Source organism: Tachypleus tridentatus, chromosome 2 (assembly GCF_004210375.1).
Source record: "Tachypleus tridentatus isolate NWPU-2018 chromosome 2, ASM421037v1, whole genome shotgun sequence".
NCBI lineage: Eukaryota > Metazoa > Arthropoda > Merostomata > Xiphosura > Limulidae > Tachypleus > Tachypleus tridentatus.
The window spans coordinates 65,799,012-65,811,161 of NC_134826.1; the positions used below are offsets into that span (position 1 = coordinate 65,799,012).

At 31.3% G+C, this 12,150-nt stretch overlaps 1 protein-coding gene across 7 annotated transcripts in view; it reads right to left on the minus strand.

Moving 5' to 3' along the window:
- LOC143244051 (lysine-specific demethylase 5A-like) overlaps nt 1-12,150 on the minus strand; it is a 68,660-nt gene that overhangs the window by 34,756 nt on the left and 21,754 nt on the right. For all 7 annotated transcript variants that reach the window (XM_076488053.1, XM_076488052.1, XM_076488051.1 and 4 more), the window contains 10 exons: nt 10,125-10,244; nt 9,789-9,944; nt 8,383-8,475; nt 7,676-7,764; nt 7,190-7,352; nt 5,671-5,790; nt 4,037-4,231; nt 1,547-1,661; nt 734-800; nt 269-393 (listed from right to left, as the gene is read on the minus strand). In XM_076488053.1, coding sequence (XP_076344168.1) covers nt 269-393; nt 734-800; nt 1,547-1,661; nt 4,037-4,231; nt 5,671-5,790; nt 7,190-7,352; nt 7,676-7,764; nt 8,383-8,475; nt 9,789-9,944; nt 10,125-10,244 — 1,243 coding nt within the window. The remainder of the gene's footprint in view (nt 1-268; nt 394-733; nt 801-1,546; nt 1,662-4,036; nt 4,232-5,670; nt 5,791-7,189; nt 7,353-7,675; nt 7,765-8,382; nt 8,476-9,788; nt 9,945-10,124; nt 10,245-12,150) is intronic.

Genomic DNA, 12,150 nt, shown 5'->3' on the forward strand with positions numbered 1-12,150 from the left:
CAGATCAAGCCATGCTCTACCTGAAGCTCATGCATTATGATAGTAGCCTCGTAACATATTTTCCATTGCAAAAGGTTTCATCATAAGGATCACCGTAAAAATCAAGTGTTAACAAATTATCAACCAAGGTAAGGTTACATCGATGTTTCTGATTTAAAAGAAACAACGTCATAACTTATTTTAAAAGCTTTCGTACAAATTACATATTAATCTGCTTTTCTCTGGTTATTATTATTATAGAATCTAATATTAAGTTCTATCCTCTCACCTAGTTTTTCATCTTCAGGACCTTCTAAAGCTTTTTGTACATTCACAGCCCAATAGTCAAACGACTCTGCTCTCACTTTCAAACGATGCAACATCACCGGAAATTCATCAAGTGTATAACGGTATCTAATAAAAGAGTGAGTTGTATGTTAAATTACCACATGCTGAAGGACTGGTGGCCCTCACATCATCAGAATGTACAACTGAAGTAAATGAATGACATGTTTGTTAAGGGCAAAGCAACATCACAAGTTATACCTGCTGTACTCATCACAAGTATCAAACCCAGTCTTTAGTGTTTACGTTCACATACTTACCATTGAGCTACTTAAAGACAACATGACATATAAATAAATGCTTTTGACTTTTGCTTTTAATGTACGTTTTAAAATTTTGGTCAAACAAATATCATAATCGTGCATCAGGAAGCTTGAAAGCATTCACAACATAACAAAAATATTTTTACCTTAAACAATGTTTGCTGGGTAAACATGAGCACAGTTTTTCTTTATGGGTGATACACACTAGTTTACCTGAAAAATTAATTTAGAAAAAGGAAACTTCAGAAAGGATACAAACCAGATGCAAATAAAAGAAAATTCAGTAAGACATACCAACATTTAATTAATCCTCAGAACTGAGAGCACATCTTATTACTGAAAAACAAAAAAATTAAAACCACCATGTTATCAGTAAGTATTTATAATTAAAACAAAAACTTTTAACACCAGTATATTGTCAGTAGTTAACAAGCAGGCTTCCAAACACTAAAGGATATGTGTATGTTATTATTAAAACTAAGCAACAATGCAAAATTATGTAAACAATATTCTCTTTCAAAATTAATTTGCAAACATATCCCAAGTGTCAAAGGAACAATTCAGGTAATAAATTAACCAAAACACATGATGTGGAAATCAGTTTAAATAGACAGAATCTTATAATTAACAAAAGCTGGAAGGAATTGGTAACTTGAAACAAATAGTAACTAGAAAATCAATATTTCTAAGGGTTGCTTCACTCCAGTAAAACAAAGTTTTTCAAAAACTTTCTGTGACAGTTGATCTTAAGACAATTATAGGAAATGCCGAGCATCTATGAGCAGAACAGAAATTAATTTACACCATAATATTCTTAATAACTAATTTTTTGGGTATACAAATAATAAATAATTCATCAGCATCAATGTTTAGCTAACAGACTTTATATAGCTTTTTTATTTTCTTACAATTACTTGTAAGAAACATATTAACAAGTGATTAAATTACACAAAACTTACTACTGTCACAAGAGCATGTTACTGCAGATAGAAAACATGTAGTTTTACAATAATCACACTGACGTTCATCATCTGGCAGCAGTTCAAATGCTTCACGCTCAGATTCAGTTACACCCTGAAATATAAACATGACATTTGTAGGTATTTATTCACTGAATATACTTGTACTGTTGTTTAAATCAGTTACTACAGTATGTTTGTACTGTTGTTTAAATCAGTTACTAAGTATGTTTATACTGTTGTTTAAAGCAGTTACTACAGTATGTTTGTACTGTTATTTAAATCAGTTACTACAGTATGTTTGTACTGTTATTTAAATCAGTTACTACAGTATGTTTATACTGTTGTTTAACATTTTTGCCCCTGTTCCACCCCTGTAGGTGGAAGTGCACATTTTTAGCATCATTTGTAAATTTTTTATGACAAAATTTTTATTACTTATATCAATGAGACTGGTATCAAAACATAGTTTATAATTTAAATTTTAAAATTATATATGTTTTATTTTCCTAATTTAAAAGGAAATGAAAAGAAAAAAGTTATGTATCAGTTTTTGTGTGTCACATAACACATCCAGCTGTCTTATTGCTCAGTTTCTATTTTATCACACCCACCATACAACATGTAGAAGTATCTAATGAATTAGAAATTCAGATTTGAGATATAGACAAGCTAAATATAAAATAAGTACCTTCCATCTCTATATGCTGAGCTATCAATATATTTAAAAAATCTACTGGAGTGGTTTTGTCCTTCAAACCAATCATTTGAAAGTTCTTAACTAGTACCACCTTTTACTAAGTAGCTCAAGGTTATAACCAACAGAAAAAGAGTTTCCCCTATATGTAATTCTGACAGTTGTTTATCAGTGACTTGAGGGTAAAAGAAAGAATTTTGCTGAAATTATAGATATGTGATCAATAAGTCATTTCTTTGAATATGAATAAGATTTTTTTAAAACCCACATATACTTTACTTCAAGACACTACTAAAGTACAGGATTCTAATACTGTAATTTAATGTTTTTTTTAATTTTCAAAAGTTAATGTTTGAAGCTTACAAAAATCATCTCTACACACTCCATCAGCAAGTCTAGATAAGGTTTAGGATCGTACATATGCCTGAGTGCAGAAATTCGTAAAATGGGTACGTACATGAAATCAATGTTTTTTAATGTATTTTTCATTTCACTTTCTATGTTTTAAGAATTATAACTAAAATTTAAACACCTAATAATTAAATAGTAATATGTATAATGTATATTTATACACGTATCATTCAACAGTTAAAATAAAAGTTTTGTAGGCCAACAGTTGGGTCTGCTGTATTTGTGTTATTTTAATTGTCTAAATTGAGGTAAGTTTAAAACCACATTCAAAACGTAACAGCTTTAAAAGAAGAGTGTAATAAATCTTACAAGTATGTGCTCATATAACACTATACACAAACAGATGAGCAGTACTACAGAAACACTTGTGATGTAAATGGATCAGCGAGGCTGAGAACCTACAACATTTATTGAACTAGTGCAACTTTGAACTACATAATAATGTTTTCACACATTTTAATTGCAATTTTATTACCCTTGGAAGTTTCTTTTATAACTGTTGTAGGAAACATAAGCTGCTTAGTCCAGTTTTGTATTCTTGGAGCAGGGACATGTATGAATGACACTTTTCTGTTTTGTGCACGTATTCTTGCTCTTGAGAGTGTCATATTATAGGTAAAGTGTGCAACTATGGGCTAAAACATACACTGAGATAATCCATGATGTCAGATTTATTTACAGTGGGTTTAACTTTAGATGTTGAAAATAAAATAAACACAAAAAATTTATGGGATATGCTTAACAGTTGAAACTCATAAGGTATGTACTTTGAAACCCCATGATTAAGAAGTTCCAGAGGTTATACAAATGAAATATGAAATTCTTCAGACAAAGAAGAGTATTTTTCATCTCAGAATGAAAATCACCTACTCTTGTACTAGTTAAAAATAATTGACAATTTCATGAACAAATGTTAATAAAAAATAATTCACTAAAAACCTGACTTTTCACATGCAAAAGCATTGTAAAGTTTACTAAAAGTCTACCAACTTTTGTAAAGATAAATTTAATATAAGTTACTAATATGTAAACTGTGATAAGTACAAATGGTTACAAGTTGGGTCTAAGCAGTGTCAGTAGAGTTAAATCGATTCCTACAGTATACTTATATTGTTCTTTAAATCAATCACTACTGTATATTTATACTATCATGACTGAATCAGTTGGTGCCCTCCAAGAATATTTCCCAAGTAATTACAACAGTTAACTACACCACATTTAATCACACTTTACAATAAATACAGTTGTTAACCACTAATTAAATCATTTAACTGTTTTTGGTAAAAATTAAAACAAGAAAATAGCTTTGAGTTTTATTCCATTTGTTCTCTAAGAACATGTTTGTTTATCATCTGTTACATTTTACATCTAACACAACCTACCCATTCCAGAAGGGATTTCCTCATATCTCTCTCATTTTCTACCATCTTTAACATATCCAGAAAAGTAGATGCAGCAAGACTTATACCTAACTTATTTGGATCTGAAGCCATCTTACACACCAACTCATCGTGAGAAAAGACACAGAAACGATGGAGAAGACCATAATGAGATATACATGCACGTCCAACTGGTAGCTGGAAAAATTAACAGAAAAACCAATCATTTTAACAGAGGTATGACAAACTAAAATATTTAAACAAGCTATTCTCTAGAATAACTAAAACTATTAAAATAAACTACAAGAACTCAAAATTAAAAGGTTTAAATATTTCAGTTAAAGAACCAGCTCAAAAACTTTTAGAAATCATGAGCTTCTTGATAAAGTTTTGCACTGAAATGTTACATAAACTGTTATAGATAGCATTTATAGGAAGAGATTCACATACAATTTAATGACAACAAGGAATATGGTAAGTGTCCCATTCATTGCACTAAACTCTAAAATAAAACACTCAAATTCATTCACATTATCATTCATACATTTATCACGCTTTTCCTTAAACAGCCTTAAACTAACTGTATCCACCATATCTGAAGGCAAGTTCCAACCACTCTGTTAAAAACAAAGATAACTTTAACGACAGATGGTCAAGTTTTATATCTGTGTATTCCAGACTTACTATCAGATATCAACAAAGATGATACATCAACACTATCAATCCCTTTAACAATTTTAACCATCTCAATCAGATCACCCAAACTTCTTTCTTGAAAGAAAGAAAGAAAAAAAAAAAAGAGATATCTTCATCTGCCATTGTATGACAGATATCATCTTAGCAGCCCTTGTCTGAACCATTTCCAACAATTTAATGTTCCTCCTAAAATAACAAGACCATGAACAAATGCAATACTCTGAACGTGTTCTAACCAATATCTTATACAACATTAGTACTTCCTTAGACCTGTATTCAGTATTTCTGTAGATGCAACCTAAAATCCTATTTGACCTGAACTAGCAAACGAACACTGCATGGATGGCTTAAGAGTCTTATCAACCAGATAAAAATCTTTTTCTTCCATAAAACTGTAAAAGTTATTCTCATCAAAATCTATACTCATAATTCAAACTGTGATATTCAACATCCATTACCTCGTGTTTATTATAGCTTAAATTTATTATTTGTCACTTATTCACCTAACTCATCAAATTATTCAAATCTGTTTGTAAAGCACTAGCACCTTCTTCACAGTCAACATATACAAAACTTTAATGTTATCAAAGTTTGAAACGATATACAATATTTCAAAGCCATATAACTTCAATCTAATCTATTCTTATGTTATAATTACATAGAGAGGCAAAGAATGTGAAAAAAAAACCAAAAAATCAAGTTCTTACTTGTTCACACAAGAAAATACAATAAGAAAGTTAAGCAAATAGTTATTTTCAATACCAGAAATTTAGAAAAAAATAAAGTTTCTAAAGAACCTGTGTATAAGATATACGGCCATAGAAAGAAGAGAGGTGTTAACACAAGTGGTGGACTGTTTATCCAGTACAGAAGTAGAAACTCAAGTAATAATTAAAACAAGTGGCCAATCACAAATGAAGTATTTTTAGACAACATCTTACCCAATCAGCTGGACAAAAGTTAACAGCCTCAGCAAAATTGTAGCCCTGGTTGAAGCCAGCATGGTATGCTCGAGGAAAAGTGAGCACAAACTCTCCAGCATACTGGTCCATTCTGTAAATCTACATAAACACAGAATTTATATATGAAAATATCATTATAAGCTGCTTAATGAATGAAAAATATAATTACATTTTAAAGAATTATGTTTCAAAGGGCATATAACATTGAGTTTACTAAATACCAAAATGAGTCAAATCACTGTGTATTCTTTATTTCATATGCAAGTGAACCTCATCTCATACATAGAACAAGAAAAAACAAGATAAGAAATTTGTATGAAATATTCATTCATTAGTTAGCTAGGCCACATTTTATGTTGGATGTTAGACATGCTGGGGTGGGGGTAAAAGAATATACGAGGTCTGTTAAAAAAATACGCGGACTGACGTCATAAAACAAAATGTACTTTATTTAGAAGTTACAGGTCTGAAACCCCTTCAAAGTACTCTCCTCCCCAATGCACACACTTATCGCAACGGTGTTTCCACTTGTTGAAACAGTCCTGGTACGCTTCTTTTGTAATGTCCTCCAGCTCCTACATCCCATGTGCCTTAATCTCGGGAATCGTCTCAAATCTTCTTCCTTTCAAGAGTCTTTTGAGTTTGGAGAACAAGAAAAAATCGCAAGGAGCAAGGTCAGGTGAGTAGGGGGGTGGGAAAGAACAGTGATCGAGTGTTTGGCCAAAATCTTGTAACAAGATCTAACTGATATCCTACACTCTTCAGCAAGCTCCCTGACAGTCAGATGTCGATTTGCCCGCACCAGGGTGTTGATATTGTTGACGTGTGGGTCGTCAGTTGACATGGAAGGACATCCAGGACGCTCATCATCTTCAATGGACTGTCGACCATCCCTAAAACGTTCATGCCACTTGAAACATGCCGTACGCTTCATAGCAACATCACCGTAAGCCGTGTTAAGCATAGCAAAAGTTTCAGTCGAAGATTTTCCAAGTTTAACACAAAATTTCACAGCAAGTTGTTGCTCCTTCAGGTCATTCATTCTGAAATCCACCAAACGAAAAAATCGCACTTCACTTAAAACCGCGTAGCTAATACATAAATGAAGACATCTGCAATCGGGAAATGGCATCGTAATCAGTTGATCTGTGTGAACCTAGCAACACCAAGCGGATTCCCCTGGAACCAACTGGAGCCGCGCAATTCAAACAGTCCGCATATTTTTTGAACAGCCCTTGTATGTCACCAAGCTGATTAGTGAATGAATATTTGATGTAAAAATAGTTCCAATAATACAAGCATAGTCACCAGTCTTGCCTCTATAAGATTGATTTTATTTCCTTAATTAAGATGATGAATCTTTTTTTCCACACCTAAAGTGTCTTTGTTAGGTTGATACTTATAGGAACTCCTGCAGCCATCACACATGATGTGTTTTTCATCAGGATTATATTTATGGCATCACACCTAAGGTGTTTTTCATCAGGTTTATACTTACATGAACTCCTGCAGCCATTAGAATATTTGGATTCAGGATAGTAACAAGTTGGTGAAGTAGATCTGGCTGAGTTTCAAACAGTTCTGGAGCTGCATCTCTCATAGCTTCTTCAAAAACTTCAGCTTCTTCTCCCGGTACACCATACCACGTCTTTGGTTCACCCCTTCAAACAACAACAACACTTTTACAAAAGTGCCATCACATCTTATAGTACTTGAGTAGTTTACTGATAAAAAATCACTACACAACCTCAAACAAGACTTATTTCCTATATTTATTATACAGTACTGATGAATTTATACATATTCATAAATATATCACAGAGTTGAAAAATCATGGTAGAAAAACAAAACAAAAGAAACTTCCATCTATAATTTAAAAAGTCATATCTGCTTTCTTTCAAGAGCTAATTTAACTTGTCATTCAACTTATAAACCTTTTACTTCACAAAGAAGGTAAATAACGATAGAAAGCCACATTTCTTACCAATGGAGGTAGTTAATGGAGTAGCTCCAGTGATCCTCATTGTGCCAGCAAAAAGTAGCAAAACACATTCCAACATAGACCCAAGGTATCTGGGTAGTCAAAAACAAAACATACACTCTTAAAGCATAAGAGTAAGGAGTAAAGCATCATGATATTAATAATATTTAATTCTGCAAAATTACTAATAAACACCAAAAAATATTTCTTATGATTATTATAGCATATAAACTACAAAAACATTTATGTTTGATAATTACCATTTCACAATAAACACCAAGAATAAGTTAACTCTTCTTTCTTAGTTAGCTCAAAATAACTATTGACAAGAACTAATGTATTATCAGAACTAAAACCCACAAAAGTTTTAGGCCAAATGAATCATCAGAGCAGTATTAATATTTGAACTATATGTGTGTTCTCTTAGAGCAAAGCCATATTGGGAACTGACCCCTGATTTCAGCATTGTAAATCTATAGACTTACCACTTAACCACATATTTGAACAAATATGTTAGATATTGCATGGTTGTTATTAAGTAGCACCCTTAAAAAGGTTTGATAGTAAGAGAAGCACCTACAAATATTAATTGTTTGTTGTAGACTGTCAGACTAAACTGAAGGTGATATGTTAAAAGTTGCTAAAAATCTTAATATACCTATTAAAGATTCCAGTAAGATTCAGAAAATGTATATTTTGAACTTGGGTACCTTCATTCCATTAATATCTGCATTAATGTGCCTCAAGACAGAATCTTCTAAAACAGGAAGGTTGTTGAGGTTCCAACCAGAAGTGACGTATTCCTGAAGTATACAGTATTAATTAACTTATTTAATTACAAAAGTATGAAATAGAAAAACTGTAAAATGAGTCTAAGAATACATGTGATATTATGTTAGCAAAGAAACTGATAAAATATGCGTGATATTATGTTAGTAAAGAAACTGATAAAATATGCATGATATTATGTTAGTAAAGAAACTGATAAAATATGCATGATATTATGTTAGTAAAGAAACTGATGATATTATGTTAGTAAAGAAACTAATCAAATAAAGAAACTGATAAAATATGCGTGTATTATGTCAGTAAAGAAACGTGGTATTATGTCATAAAAAATGTGATATTATGTTAGTAAAGAAACTGATATTATGTTAGTAAAGAAACTGTTAAAATACACATAATATTGTGTTAGTAAAGAAACTGTTAAAATACACATAATATTGTGTTAGTAAAGAAACTGTTAAAATACACATAATATTGTGTTAGTAAAGAAACTGATAAAATACACGTAATATTATGTTAGTAAAGAAACTAATCAAATACCCATGGTATTATGTCAGTAAAGAAACTGATAAAATACGAGTAATATTATCTAAGTAAAGAAACTAATCAAATACCCATGGTATTATGTCAGTAAAGAAACTGATAAAATATGTGCAACATTATGTTAGTGAAGAAACTGATAAAATATGTGCAACATTATGTTAGTGAAGAAACTGATAAAATATGTGCAACATTATGTTAGTAAAGAAACTGACAAAATATGTGTGATATTATGTTAGTAAAGAAATTGACAAAATACATGTGATATTATATTAGTAAAAAAACTGATAAAATACATGATATTAGTAAAGAAACTGATAAAATACATGATATTAGTAAAGAAACTGATAAAATACATGATATTAGTAAAGAAACTGATAAAATACATGATATTAGTAAAGAAACTGATAAAATACATGACATTAGTAAAGAAACTAATCAAACGCGTGATATTATAAAGAAACTAATAAAATACTTGTGATATTAATAAAGCAACTATTCAAATGTGTGATATTATATTAGTAAAGAAACAAATCAAACGTGTGATATTATATAGAAACTAATCAAACACGTGATATTATATTAGTAAAGAAACTAATCAATTGCATGATAATATATTAATAAAGAAACTAATCAAACACATCTAATATTAAGTTAGTAAAAAAACTAACCATCTTATTCACTGGTATAATCATGCTTTCAAAATATCACAAAAGTTTTATACTAATTACTAAAGAAACTAATTTGCATACTTGAAAGAAAACACATAAATGTGTATGAGATACCACACCTCTTCATCTGAAGAAAAACATTTGCTAGTTTTTGTTGGGAATCCTGAACCATGTTCCAGGGTGTGAATATCTGCTCCGTACTCGACACAGACATCTTCATTTACAGCTTTCACTAGTCGCCAAAACTCTTTCTCCACCACTGAAGTAGGGACCAGCTAAAAAAATCATTATTAGCTATTAATTCTTTTATTGCCACAACAAAACATTAAACAATAGATACTATGCTAAAAGACAGATTAGTCAGTCAGAAAATAACTATAAATGTTTAATTTTCAGTTATCTGTACAAAAACTACTAGATTTTATTATACATAAACCCTGATAGGTTTTTCTCACATGAGCTGGCATGTTGAAGTAATCAGACTTGAACTGGTCGGCCATTTCCCCAAACTCCTGAAGGGTGTAGTCTCTCTTAGCTTGCTCAAACCCAAAGGCCTCTTGTGGTCTTTCCACTTCCTGGAAGCAAAAAAGAATTAAGCTCATAAAACAATTACTACTCTCTTCTGATAGAAAAATTGTACTTTTTGTTTACACACACACACACATATATAAACACATACACACTATTCAAATGCTACACATACTAATTTGAACATCAATACACAAAATAAGTATAGAACTACATAAAGTTGTTACAAGTTAAATATGATATTAATCTGGACTTCAATTCTAAAAGTTTTATTCTGTGTTATGGACAGTGGCTGTACCAGGACGAAAAATTGGTCAAAGTGTTTTTGGGAAAACAAGGCATCTAATACTCCTGTGGGATTTTAAAGGAACTTGTTACTACCCCCAAAGTTTAATGTGCTCAGTCACACTGAATCAACTTTGAATTTCAAACAATACTCTGTATCAAGTTTTTGAAGCTCCAAATTACTCACAGACCTTGGAAAGGTTCACAAGGTTTTTGATAATTCTAGCATACTTGGAAATTTTTATACATATGCGTGCGTGTGTTGTTTGGAGGAGGGGGGAGACATCCCTTTAAAAGTAGAATGATAAATAATGTTCTTCTGAGCATTATTTGAATAAATAAATTATTATGTAGTGCAATAGTATCTTTAGTATATAAAAGTAAGGTTAAATGGAATACATTTTATTGTTAGACAAATATGATTGACTTTCAGTGTACATGCAAAAACCATCCTGTGAGATGGTAGTGCAAGTGTCAACATGTTTTACTATTATACACATTACAGTTGTTCTATATATGTAGAATTAATTTGAGGAGGGAGTAAGTAAAAAATGTGGATGGGCAAAAGTCTCCTGTAGCACCACCACTAACTACAGAAAATGTATTTTATAAAACAAAACTTTTTTAAAAACTGATTTAATAAAAACAATTAACAAGAAAGAAAACCTCTAAAAACATAAATACTATTCCAATATTAACTCATAAGTATAAATGTTTTATGCTTAAGTTTCCTTGAAGATTTTGTATATGAGCACAGAAAATCCAACCCGCACACCTCAATTATCTTAAACACTAGAGTTCTCAAAAATAAAATAATTTTGTGTGTAAGGTGTGAATTAGAAGTGCAAATCTTGGTGACCAAACACTTCATTTCTCACAAGTAAAGCTGCAAATGCTGAGCCTGATTAAACGTACAGTTGAAGAACATGCACAGACATATCAAATACTGGGTAGATTTAATGAAAGATCTGGAAAGCTAGAAAAGCCAGGTCAGTTGAGCAGCTTTTTTATAGAAATATAGAGGTGTAAGAGAATGAACTAACCCAAGAAGGGGAAAAGAGAAGCCAATCATCCATGTAATAATGGAATATCTGTTTCAGCTTGTGAAGATGGCAGGTGAATGCCCCATAATTATGTTGAAGGCATAAAAAGCAGACAAAATGCCAAATGGAAGAGCATGGAATTGAAAGACACAAATCTAGTGTTATGATAAAGCAAAGAAAATGTCTGGAGAATAAGAAATCAGGATATGTAAAAGACATCTTGTATGTTGACCTTGGTCATACACAGACCAGGTGAAAATAATTACCAGAGAAAAAGAAAGCCATGCTACAATTAAAAATTTTGAGAAATAACAGGTCAATAACCAGATGCCAGTCTTTCATCTTCTTGAAGACCATAAAAAAGATTAAAGTAAAAACCTAGAGCAGAAGCTTAAAACCTCTTAATGACATTCTTGACCAAGAGATCTGATGCCACATCCTCAAAATGTTAAAGATAAACAGATTGTGAGAGAAGAAAAGAAAACTGGAATAAAGGAGAAGAGGAAAAGAGGAGTGAAGATAAAGACTGTGGGTTAGAATCTGAAAAACCAACATGGTAGCCAAAAGTGGAAACAAAAACTGGCACTAGACTGAATAGCCTATATGTATTTTCAGATTTATTTTC